The sequence below is a fragment of the Barbus barbus genome (assembly GCF_936440315.1).
Source record: "Barbus barbus genome assembly, chromosome: 4".
Classification (NCBI taxonomy): Eukaryota; Metazoa; Chordata; class Actinopteri; order Cypriniformes; family Cyprinidae; genus Barbus; species Barbus barbus.
The window spans coordinates 18,975,855-18,989,428 of NC_136732.1; the positions used below are offsets into that span (position 1 = coordinate 18,975,855).

The window sequence follows — 13,574 nt, forward strand, 5'->3', positions numbered from 1 at the left end:
TATTATTTAAAACATTATTTACAATAAATAAATAAAAGAAAAACAGGTTCCTAAATGGATAAAAATAAAGAGCTCACTTACAGACTGAGAATTAGCTTACATGCAGTAAACTTTAAATACAATTTTATAATTTTTTTTTTTTGCATTTCATGTCGTTTAAACACGGAATATTGTAAAGTAAACAAGTAATATCACACAATATTACATCAATCATCAAATACTTGCTCATGCTTATGCTATTGTTTTTCCCACCAAATATGTTATTATCAATCTAGCTTTTCATAGATAAAAGGGATATTATTATGATTACCAATCAAGTTTTGCTTCAAATATTTTGAAGCAAAGAAACAACTGGGGTGTCCCATACTTGGAATTTGTGCTCTGCATTTAACCCATCCAAGTGCACACACACAGGGTCTCACCTCAGTCGTGGTATTGAAGGTGGAGAGAGCTGGTTATTCACTCCCCCCACCGACAATTCCCACCGGACCTGAGACTCAAACCTGCGAACTTTGGGTTACAAGTCTGACTCTCCATCCATTTGGCCCTATAAATTAACATAAGCCGACTGGGCTTTAGCAGAATGCTCCAGAAAGTGACAGAGACCTTGTTAGCTTTTGGAGTACCTGCTAACTTTTCAATGTAAGCTGTTAAGCCTGAACAAATAGAGCATAGCTCCGGTAATTTCCTCTTGGCATTTAGGGTGATTTCAGCAGGGAGGCACATTCGGCACTTAACAGACCTCAGATTTTAACATGTAAGACGAGTGGAGAGCACAGAGCAGAGGAGAGATATTGCACTCCTGCCCTGATCGGTGCAGAACATAGGGAAAGGAATTAAATATGCCTCCATGCATGGCTGCTCCGGGCTTGTGCATTTAAATGCTGACAACACTGCTGAGTCCAATTTGTCAAAGGAGATTTAGCAGCCGGATCTGGGCTGCAGAAAAAGAGCCCATTGGTGCGCTCAGTGCCGAACACTTGAGCTCAAACTCATGATTCCGCACCTCACACAGCCTGAGAGCGTAATGAGTTCACCTACACTCAGCCATAGGGATGGGTAGCGAGAACCGTTTTTTTTTGGACCGGTACGTAATTTGGTCAATACCGGACTACCGGTAAGCTTCAGGACAAACGATACTGTTATCGATACTTGCGTTGTTTTATCTCCGTATACTTCGATGTTAATGATGAATTAGAAGCTGCTGCTTGACATTTTTCTTCACTGAACTATGTGGCCGTCGTTTGCTCGATGTACCTGTGATATCCGTGTGCATGTGCGGTGTGTGTTTGCGATCAATCAGTGGCGCCAAGAGTGAAATTTTCGAAAGTGTGGACTCACGTTACAAAACTAAGTGACACCAGTGTCAGATGCAATATATGCAAAACATTTACTAACAAAACACAACATCCACCTCAAGCAATGCACTGTAGCCTATTTACTATGTCTCCCGGATCCAGCTCCAACTGCAACTCGCAAGACACATTCACATCAAATGTTGATTCAGCGGTAGAGTTACACTCACGAGAAGAGACACTGCACTTATTCGCAATCACAAAAGTACATTATTTGCGTGTGCTTTAGTTTAAAGCCTTGCCGGTTAAACATTTAATTCATGTGCTGCTCTGACGAGCGCTTCCTCAGAGTGTGTACACTGAAGCGTGCGTACACTAAAGCCCGGTCAAACAGCACATGATTACTTAGTTATCTTAGTTATCGTCTGATTGCGCAAATACTGTCAAATACACACAAGATTTATATATAAACGCAGTTAGTTATGTCTAAAGTTAAAGTAAACCGAGAGAAACAGATGCGTGCAGCTCTTTAAATGGACACAATGCTGCCGATTTTCATTAAAGGGATAGTTCACCCAAAAATGTAAATTCTGTCATTATTTACTCACTGTCATGTTTTAACAAACCTGTATTATTTTTTTATTCTTGTCCTGAACACAAAAGAAGATATTTTGAAGAATGTGGGTAACCAAACAGTTCCTGGTCCCCACTGACTTTGATAGAAAAAAAGGAAGTCAGTGGGGACCAGCAACTGTTTGGTTACCCACATTCTTCAAAATATCTTCTTTTGTGTTCAGCACAAGAATAAAAATGTATACATTCTTCAAAATAATTTTTATGTTTAACAGAAGAAAAGTATTCAGGTTTAAAAACTTGAGTGTGAGTAAATGACGACAAGTTAAATTTATAGGTGAACTATTCCTTTAAATGTAAATAAAATAAAACACAAAGAGAAAAATAACTCCCTGCCCCTGACTGAAGAACTTTAATACAGTTGCTAAAGTTCAGTAGTAATAAAATAGCTTAAAATTTTCAACAACTTTTCACATCATATTTTTTTGCACCAAATAGTATCTATAACAGTATCGATAAGTACCGGTATCGATAAGCAGTATCGATAAAATGTTAACGATACCCATCCCTACTCAGCCATCCGTCTGAAAATTATTTGATAGCGCTCAAATTCGACTGATTTGCGCAATGTTCAGCATATTAATGTAAATTAAATAAAAGTTGGGTAACACTTTTTAATAACCGCACGCTACGAATCATTAGGTAAGCATTAGTAAATTGTCAGTTCATCCTTTATAAAGCATTATTCCAACATTAATAGTCATTAGTAAGCAGTTTATAAATACAGCTATAAATGCGTTGTTCTTGATTTATAAGCATAAATTTAAACTATTACAAAGGAGATGTAAAGGCTCAGTTATTTTCCTAACAGAAAAGTTAAACAAACACAACACAGAGGGATACAGAACTTGTGTTTGTTTAACTTTTCTATTTGGAAGATAAATGAGCCTTTAAATCTCCTTTGTAAATGTTTTATTAGGTATAAATAGTAGGGATACACGATATTATCGGACTGATATCGGAATCGGCCGATAATGGCTTTAAATGTAAATATCGGCATCGGCCTGATATGAAAAATTATGCCGACATGTCTTGCCAATAAGAGGAATGGGTTAACTCACATGTTGAGCATGTGTGCTAGTGATTAGATCACGTCAGCAATGTGGCTCGTTCTTGAAGCAAATTTTTTGTCTGAATGATGATTAGATTCACTGATTTAAATCCGCTGCACTTAATCTGTAAAAGCACGTACCGAATGACGCACTTTGTGTATAAACAGGAATAGCACGTGCAGTGGCAGAAGCGTAATTTGCTATCACTGATTGTGTCCCAGTTTAATTTCCAAACTCGACTTATTTTCTGAGAGTGTAGCAGCGAAATACAATATTCATCTTTGCACAAAAGCATACGTCAAAAACGCTGAGGTAAAAATTAAGGAATTCCTTTTTTTCAATAACTGGATGGGCTAAAGTGTTCAAAGAAGCACTCAAGCTATAAATCAAGTCTGCTTGCAGACGTTTCTGGTTCAAGAGGAGAGCCTCCTCCCACTAGTTACCTGTCAGTTCGGTGCGCTGCAAGGAGCTGTTGACGGACCTCTTTGACTCCTGCAGTGCGCTGTCATACTGCAGCTCACGGTAGTAGAGCCGATATCCCACCAGAACCCCATTCACACTCTCCTCCTTAGGCGTCTGCAAAGGCACAGATTAAATTAAAGGTCACATTCCGCTAGCTGTTCTCACGGTCCTTATTAAAGCACACCCTGATAAAAAGCCGTCCCGGCCATAACTGACAGACAGCGCTGACTGATCTCCCATCGCGCGTCCGTGCGCGACGCTCACCGCCAAACGGATAAGATAAATAAAAGATGAGGATTTAATTTCTGAGCCATTCAGTCAGTGGGTAATTAACAAAGCTCAGAGCAGAGCGTAATCAACTCGGCCTACGGTTCTGCTGATAAAACAGACAGTAGTGAGCAGATCTGGGACTCATAGGTCATTGAATAAAGGTTTCAGCTACTAATTAATATCCCTTCAGATTGCAGGATCGCTGTCGTGCGTGGGTATTAATTATCCCGGGCTTGGCGGAGCCCTTTGCGAGCTCTGTAAATGTGCGGGTATCAATACCGCATGCCATTAATTTATGAAAACCTGCACGAAGAATACTAAGCGATGCACGCCAGGCTGCTCAAAGTGAGGCGAGGCTACCTATTGACAAAAGTCAGATCATTAAACAGAACAGGGCTGTAATTTCACTGGTGATAGCCTGTAACATGCCGCTACTCTTCTCACAGGCTGGAGCCGGTTTGTTTTCTGGCTATCAGATAAATGTAATGGGGGTCAGGAGTTCACTCGACCCGGGGTGGGCAGGCATTAGCGTACCTGCCACTGCACCAGCACAGATGTTGTCGTGGAAGGTTTCACGGCTTGAATTGTGGGCGCTTCATCAGGAACTGCAGATGCACAGAAAACAACATTTGATATTAAGTTCACATATCCAATGAGAAATCCCATTAGGCAAGCTCTTAGTTCAGTATATACAGTCATTTTTTACTTGCTATTGTGTTGTTCTAAACCTGTATGACTGTATTTCTTCTATGGAACACAAAAGAAGGATTTTTGAAGGCCGGCCTTTACAATTTATATATGAAGAGTTCAGATGCAAAAGCCTCTAAGTGCCGTCTGAAATTTTCATCTGAAATGAGCATTTTTTTCAGGCTCCTATGTTTAGGTAATTAAATTTTACTTTAATGGCAATGTACAGGCCCTTTTATATGCAATTAAAGTTAAATATCTGAACATAAATATAGGAGTCTGATAAAAATGCTCAATTTAGAAGAAAATAAAGTACCTTAAAAATACTTGGACCATATTTCTTTCTGTGAGAAACAAACAAACATAAAAGCTTTTCACACATCACTTAACCCCCGGTTATCGCTGTACTTAACTTAACTCTGGCTAAAGATGCGTTTTACAGCGTTAGCATCACTTTTGCTCTGGTTACCCTGCATTGCGGTGCCAAACTTTTACAGTCTGAAAAGAGGCAGTGTTTGAATGTTACGGCTAGATGCTTAGCAAAAGACACCCAATCGCGTGCCTCACATTCATGTGCTTTGGACAGTCACAGAAACACTGCATGTTGCATAAACAATCATTTCAGCATTTGAGGGGACATATGTCAAATGGTGGTAGAAAATGTTTCAACTGGAGTGAAGAAGATACTGATTCATTTTCAATATTATAGTCCAAAAAGTCAACTCAGGAAAAAGGCAGTCGGCAATATATATGTGACACCGCAAATAATAGTTTTAATCCAGGGTCTAGAAGCATGTCAGCATATGAATACCCAGGTTTTACTGTTAACCCCGGGTAAATATTGAGCAGTGTGAAACGTGATGCAAGATAATCCACGATTCTGTTTAGAATCGGATTAAAATGATTTAGGGTTAACTTTTGCAAGTGTGAAAATCCCTATTGTTGTTATTTACAAATATCTTCTCTTCTAGCGAGTTTTGAGTCATTTGACCAGGGGTTTACAAACTTGCCTTTGATCCCCATTTATGATGGTCCCCTTTCAAGAGACCAAAGGCATTTATATATTCCTTATTTGATGACTATCATTTTCTAAGGTACTTTTAGATATAACTGAAGAGAAACAAAATGTTGACTGCCTAAAATAATTCTTAGGATTTCTGACCATTAGAAAGAATAAACTGAAATAATGGTTTCCCACAGACCTAGCACTCCCTTGTGGCCCACTAGAGGTCCACTGAACCCAAGAAAGAAAGTCACACAAGTTTAGAATAGCATAAGGATGAGTAAATAATGACAGAATTAAATCAGTTCCAAGACTTCAGCTTGCAAGTAAATGGTGCAGATCAGTCTGTAGCTCCTCTATGACTTTTATTTGAATCAATAGCGCATCAAACAAAGCCAGTAGATACAACACGCTCATTATTACTCACCATCTTGTAAAGTGGTAATTGCATCCGTCTCTTGGCTGTACTTGCTGTCTCCGACGTCATTAGTCGCCATCATTCTGAGCTTGTATGAAGTGAAGGGTTTCAGCCTAAGGGATTGCACAGCTCATGAGCGTTCTCATATTGGACAAAGACCTTTCCCATCACAAATGATGTGGCTCAGCAGTGCATGTATGAGCTAGTATCTATAAATGTCAGGGACACAATCCATTGAAGCCCAAGGGCACGCGTTGGCAATTACAGAGTTTTATCTTAAAGCACTTGAGGCAGAGAGATGAGGACGGAAATAAGATACGAAACACTTCATACCGGAGAGCTCATATAAAGACATGAGAGCAGCATATGCCACTTCATAAAAACAGAAATATGTTATGAACAACTGAAGTGGTGGTAAATTATGTCAGGGAATGCAGTCTAATCGGGCTGCACAGTTAATTGGAAAAATAAGTATTTTTAATAAGATTTAATTATATTATTTAAATGATAAAATATATTAATATTATTATTTAAATTTTTAATGATAATCAACAATTACTATTTTTTGTCATAATTGCACAGCCATTCTTCCTAGACTTCTTCAGCTAATTTGAATTAAAATTTACATTTACATTTATTTATTTAGCAGACACTTATCCAAAGCAACTTACAGTTTGGGAATAGATAAAGCAATTAATTATACCAAGTTTCATAATACCAAGTTTCAAGCATCGTTCAAATAAGTAAAAGCAGACACTGAAGAACAGAGAACATTTTTTTTTATATTTTTAAAAAAATACAATTAATTAAATAAAATATAATTAAAATATATCAACATTATTATTATTTGTTATATAATATATAAAATATGAATTATACATTTACAATAGAATTTTAAAAGATTAACAATAATCAACAATTACTATTGTCATAATAACTGTCTAACTGCTAACTGTCTAGCATTCTTCAAATAACGCTAAGTATAATTAAATATAATAAAAATTTAAAAAATAACATTAATAATTAATATTATTATAATAACACTTCATAAATAATCACATCAGCCCTATTGCTTAGTCTTCAACCACTGTTGAAAATCACAGGCACAAAACTTCTTGATTTTGACAGTAAAGGGAATATGTAGAAAAAATTTCAGTTCAATTTCTAATTTGTTCATTTCCTATTTACCCAAGACACACTGCACAAGCCAATTGGGCTCATTAACGAAATAAACATGTCGTTTAGGTTTCATAACCGATCTCTGTCGATTGAGATGAGTTGCACGGCACTTTCCAAAACGAGGGGGCTTTCCACTATTCGTATTTGCTTGGTTAAAGGGAATATTTTTCCCATGATGCCCCACTCCTAAAAGCCTCCAGCTGGTAAAGACACAAATCAGTCCTGAATAATCCATTTAGCAACAATCTGGCTGTTTAAAAAAGCACTCAAAAGCTGATGGCTGAGAGAGTTTTCAACTGAGAAAGGGGACTCATCATAATCAAGATGAGATGGCCCTCTGAATGCATATAAAATACTATTCGACTGCCCATATAATCATAGCTGCGGATCCGACATAACTCATATGCAAAAAGCTGGAGCGCCCGTAGCCCCAACGTACTGATTGTTTCTCACTCTCTCAAATTGGATTGAGTATCATAAATTTCTGCAGAGGAAAAAAAGGCTCCTACGCATTTAATAACACTCCCTCCATACTGCCGTTTTTGTACGGCCCTCATGAGCCTGCAGGGAACACATGTGACTTCAAAGCAGTGGAGAGTGAAATCAACTCTGTGAGGGTTATTGGAGGCCAGTCTCTGGGTAAAGCCCCTGATACTGTGGTATTGTGGGGATTGAGAAATGGCAAAGGAGCTCACCTGTTCACTTCCCAGGAGGTATAATTGTGGCTTATAGCAGAAGAATGGGTGAGCCAGTCTCCGTTGGGTAGCTCCCGTGTCTGTAGGGTGAAGTAACGGACAGGAGAGGAGCCGTCCCCTCCGGGGAGCCAGTTGAGCTGTAGTTTACGGGACTGCACGTTGTCCTGAGGCACTCGCAGCTGCCGTGGAGGCTGCGGTCGCTCTGATGGAGCAGAGATAGATGTGAAGTGTAAGTTTAGGGGTCAGGCTGGTCTTGCTGACTGTTCTTAATCACAGGACAGGACTCTTCTACTCATGTGTGCATCAGTCAGCGGGTCTCGCCCTGGCCTCTCCACCCCTCCCCACCTGTGTGACATGCAACTGCATAACCTCATCGATTTTAATGGGAGAAATCAATGCGGAGAGGCATAATTGTTTATTTAAAAGGCGCGCGGTATCGACCACCATTAAAGATGCAGATCATGCGCGACGAAAGCCATGATTGCAATGGCCTTGCCCATGCAGCTTTTAAAAGCACCAATCGAGCAGATTCAGGAGGTCAAAGGATGATATGTAATCACACTCCATCCTTAACCCAAACTATCTGTCTTGAAATTGATTTGTTTATTACCAGTGTAGCAGTTGGGCTGCATATCATGACTCTTTAATAGTCTAAAATATAGCAACGGATGATTTGGATCATGCATGCATTTTTAAACTTATATAAATGCCTAAAATCAACAGAAAACAATAGCAATCCATTTTACTTCTGTCATGTGACTTGGTTTCTGAGGAAAATAGGATCTGTTTTTATCTAAGGTGAACAGTTTGGACCATGAAAAGTAGCTGTTTCAAAATGCCACCAGACTTGAATGTGAGTTTTCACTACTTTCCTTCTGAAACACCACCGGCATCCATATGTGAAGTCGATTTCACCCTTCAGAGCAATTCGGTGTATCCCAATAGTAATGCTTCTGTTACAGATCTATTTTTGCTATAATGATGTTAACATTAATCAGCACTAACTTACTGTGTAAACCATTGAGAAAATCTAACATTATTTTCTGTTCTAGATGATGTGTTGAAAAGTAATTTCAAATGAAGACAATATAAATTTTTTTAAATATAATATTAATATTAAAATATATGCATGATTTTTTAAAAGCAGGACTTGCTTCACTGCCTATAATTTTATAGTTGTGGTTAGGATTTGGACTATGATTGTATGATATGAATACTGATCCAGGATCATGTCTCACAAATTCAAATCAAATGGTGTTTAAAGTCACGATGTTAGCAACAGATCTTATCTTCTGAACTGTGACATAAAAACAAAAATAAATGTTGGACTTGGTTCAATCCATTAGTTGTTGATGAAGGCAGATCTGAATGTGAACTTACAGTAAATTGTTAAAAAGGGACCAGATTAAAGCAGACAAAATTGGCTTTCCTGTAGCTCAAATAGTAGAGCATGGCACTAGCAACGCCAAGGTCATGGGTTTGATTCCCAGGGAAAGCAAGAGCTGATAAAATGTAAAAACTGTAACTTGAATTCAATGTAAGTCGCTTTGGATAAAAGCATCTGCTAAATGCATAAATGTAAATGTAAAATGATTGGAGAAGTCCAGCAAGTATCACCAGAGAAATGTCTGGTGTTTTAAAGGGATAGTTCACCCAAAAATTTTAATTCTGTCATTAATTACTCACCCTCATGTCGTTCCAAACCCGCAAGAACTCCGTTCATCTTCGGAACACAAATTAAGATATTTTTTTAAATCTGAGAGCTCTCAGACCCTGCATAGACATCAAATGTCCTTACATGATCAAGGTCCAGAACCGTAGCAAGGAGATCAGTAAAATAGTCCATGTGACATCAGGGGATAACCGTAATTTTACGAAGCTACGAGAATACATTTTGTATGCAAAGAAAACTAAAATAATGACTTTATTCAACAGTTCGTCATCAAAATGGCGCTACGCTGACATAGAGGAGACAAACTGTTGAAAAAATGTGTTCTTTTTGTTTTCTTTGCATTCAAAAAGTATTCTTGTAGCTTCGTAAAATTACGGTTGAACCCCTGATATCACATGGTCTAATTTACCGAAAAGGACCCTTGCTGTCTATGCAGGGTCTGAGAGCTCTCAGACTGCATCAAAAATATCTTAATTTGTGTTCGGAAGATGAACGGAAGTCTGAAACGACGGGGTTGAAACGACAAGAGGGTAAGTAATTAATGACAGAATTTTCATTTTTGGGTGAACTAATCCTTTAACAGAAGATCTAGTTATGAAATTTTAATTACATCATGCAAGGATGAATCTTTCATAATGAAGTCAATAATATACATTCAGAAAATAAACAAGGTGAATTTTCATTTCATTCTGACTTTAAAGGCAGGGTAGGCAATTTCAGAGTGGCTAGTAATAGCAAGCTAGCTTTGAAAGCACAAGATACCACCCTCCTTGCAAAATCACTCTCCAAAGCCACGCCTCCAAAACACATGAACGCGTTCAGGCAGACAGGAGGCTAACCAGCGACACAACGATAGATGGTGTCAATGCTGTCAGATTACCTCGTGTCTCATTCACCGGTGAGAAAACATTACAGGACAAAGCGAATAATTTTACAATAATAACACTTTTCATTCTCGCTCATTTTCATTCTTTTAATTTAGCTTCATTTAAGGCATCTTTACACAGGAAAGGCGGCACAGAAACCAAATCTGAAGTGGAATAAAACCACGAAAATGTGCATTTACACAGACCGTTTAATGCTGTTCTGAAGCGGCATAAATGCATTTACACAGGAATTCAAATTGTGGGAAACATACCTTTTAAAATAACAGCAATTTTAAAATTAGTTTTAACAAAAACAAATGCTATAAAATTAAATAACAAATATAAAAAAGAACAAATAATGTAAAACATGAAATAAATAAAAACACAACATTTTAAAATGTAACAACGTTTTATATTTATAACGTTTTAATTAAATTTATATTTCCTGCATGTGCTACAGTGTATCATGCGCTGGATGGTTTGTCACAATGTTAGCTTCTGTGGTAGCTATTGACAGTATTTTCTTTTTCTTAACAAAATTGTTCCAATAGGAAAAAACACTTAAAATAAATTATGAATTACTGCATCAGGAACATTGCCGCACGATTAAAAGAGACCGAAATTTGTTTCAAAGAGCCAGGAAGTCACTCAGGCCACCACAAACGAAAATTGATACTAGCGTTAGCTTTCCAGGGGAGACAGCAGATGTCGCCAGACCGTCGTGAAATGTCGTCCGCAAGGAGATGTTTTTTGGAATGTAATGGTACAAAATTACAGTGATACTAACTGGGTTAAACATTTTAGGATGAGTCGAGATACTTTTATGTCCTTGGATAATGAACTTATACCACCTCTACAAAAGGAGGTTACAAACTGGCGAAAGCCAATTGATTACAGACGACGACTTGCCGCTGTGATTTGTGCTCTTTCTTCTGTCTGTGTCAAGCATCTAACAGCCTTTACCGGCAAAGCATAGTAAGGGACGATGTCCCCAGATATTAGCATTCATATCATAAAAAGAATGACTTGGCAAAATGTTAAACGAATTTAGTAGCCTATTTTGACGAGACAAATAAAATAGCTAATAGGCTATTTTTGTACAACCTACATTTTTTTTTTCCTCTGCGACACAATCGAATTGTATGTATCCTGACAAGACGAATAAAAATAAGAAATGTAATTTTTGTACAACATTTTTATTTTCTCTGACACTTTTTTTCCTACCGTGTTGGCAGCAAGACACAAAATTCGTTTGACATTTTTCTGTCAATAAATACAAGATTCTTGACAAGACGAATAAAATAACAAATAGCCTACATTGTTTTTGCAGACCACACTTTTATTTGTTAGCCTTGCTCTCTTTCTTTTAGTAACGGAAATTCGATTCTGGAAATGAAATCTAAATTTGGCGGGAACGGTTGGGTCAGGAAGAAAATTATTCTAAGCGGACAGTGGGTGAACAAAGAGTGAATATATCGTGGGAGCAGAATATAACCTCGCGGGAGCGGGACTGAAAAAAAACCCAGTCTTGCACAGACCTCTAGCTCGAACTGACAGGCGTCCTTTGGGTTGTCATGACAACGACGCTGCTTAGAGCGGCACTGTTTCGCATTTCATTTACACTGAATCAAAACAGCAGTGCGTCGCCTTCGATCCTACGGACTGAGGTGGGTCAGATCCGGCGTATTTTAGGCCTGCTTTTAAGCGGCATTGCGTCTTTACACTGAATTCTGAGCAGACACAGACCCGCTTTAGAGCAGCCTTAAATCGGCTGTGTAAAGATGCCTTTAGACCACTATTTTGCTATCGGGATGTGAAGAGACTTTCAACCAGCATAACAAAAAATGTTTTTGAACCAAATCACCTATACCCTGCCTTTAAAGCTACAGTATATGGGTGTTGTGTATTTATGTATGTGTTTGCGTCACCTCTAATCTCAGTAGTTATGACCACAGCATGTGCAGGTGCTCCCCAGCCCTGCTCCGTCTTGGCAGAGATGCGAAAGATGTAGGCAGACTGCGGGGTCAAGTTGGAGGCGGTGAACTGACGAGTATCAGGGCCCACCTCTACTGTGATGAACTGGTTGGGATCCCCAGAATCCAGACGGTAAGCTACCTGGTATCCTACAAAACAGTCATTAGATCATCTGAGGTGAGATCCTCCGTCCTTCTCATGTCTACGGTGAGACAGCTTAAGCTGACATCAAAAGTCTGAATAACATTTCCACAAACTCTGAGAGTCGTTTTCAGTCAGGCATGCTTTTGAGAACTCAAAGTACAAAAGGACAGGAGGAAAATATCTCCTCAAAAAGCCATTTGTAGTTGGGAAACCATCTTTAGAAAAACAACAGCAGGTTTATAAGACGAACGGCTTTCAAAAAGGCTTCAGTGCACTGGAAAATTTGGTCTATCAGCGTCTACTTTAAATTCAGCTCTGGTTAACGTCTGCAGTCATTGCTTTCCTTTACTGCAGAAAGACTTTATTCAAATACGTCTTTCATCGGGGAAGTCCTCTGCCTTGCCTTCACTCCTTATATCAAATTTAACCCAAATGTCAAATTCAATACAAAGGGAAAAGAACCACAAACAAAATGCTGATGTGCAACAAACCTGCATAAAATTAAATTTGCTTGTCTTTTACCACAGCACAATAGGTACAGCTCAGGTAGCCCTTTATCGACACCAAACAAGAATTATGTTCTTTTTAACTCATTTTATCCACCTTATTTTTCACGCAAGAGTGGGTGTGGCCATTTGTAAATTTTATTTCCAAGGTCCAATGCATGTTGAGTTATTTACACTGTTAAAGAGTTGGATTCTCATGCTAAACATGGCCAAAGTTTCAAAAAATCGATTTGGACATATAACTGAGTATTTCTATGCCAAATACACACTTCCGGGTTTCTTACAAGTTTCTGAAAGTTTTTTTCAATCATGGCACTTCATGACGTCATGAAGGGTGGAACTCCTTGTATAGGCACTTATCCCGGAAGATAGGCGATCGGTGCTCAAGTGCTCCTGAATCTTTAGGCTCCACCCATGACGCGCCTCCAGGAGCTTGGCTGTTTTCGAAGAGAATCGTAAAGCTCGGATCGGAATTTTCGAATCTTGCCGATAGTCGACTGATAGTCGAATCATATGTTTGGAGGCGGGGCAAATTACCAAGAGTCAAATCAGACATTGGACAGTTAGAATTACTGACGTTAACACAAATGGAAAATGTGTAACGGACGCCTCACAGATACAAAAATAATGTTTAATGTTTTGATTAAAAGATAGTTAACATTAAACGTCAGCAACACCATAAGAATGAACTTTTTTTCCCAACAGTGCTCTCATTATA

General features: G+C 38.4%; 1 protein-coding gene across 2 annotated transcripts in view; it reads right to left on the reverse strand.

Moving 5' to 3' along the window:
- Positions 1 to 13,574, reverse strand: part of LOC306868710 (protein sidekick-1-like) — a 377,664-nt gene that overhangs the window by 32,421 nt on the left and 331,669 nt on the right. For both annotated transcript variants that reach the window (XM_079415005.1, XM_079415004.1), the window contains exons 29-33: positions 12,161 to 12,355; positions 7,695 to 7,896; positions 5,830 to 5,933; positions 4,247 to 4,317; positions 3,424 to 3,556 (exon numbers count right to left, since the gene is read on the reverse strand). In XM_079415005.1, coding sequence (XP_079271131.1) covers positions 3,424 to 3,556; positions 4,247 to 4,317; positions 5,830 to 5,933; positions 7,695 to 7,896; positions 12,161 to 12,355 — 705 coding nt within the window. The remainder of the gene's footprint in view (positions 1 to 3,423; positions 3,557 to 4,246; positions 4,318 to 5,829; positions 5,934 to 7,694; positions 7,897 to 12,160; positions 12,356 to 13,574) is intronic.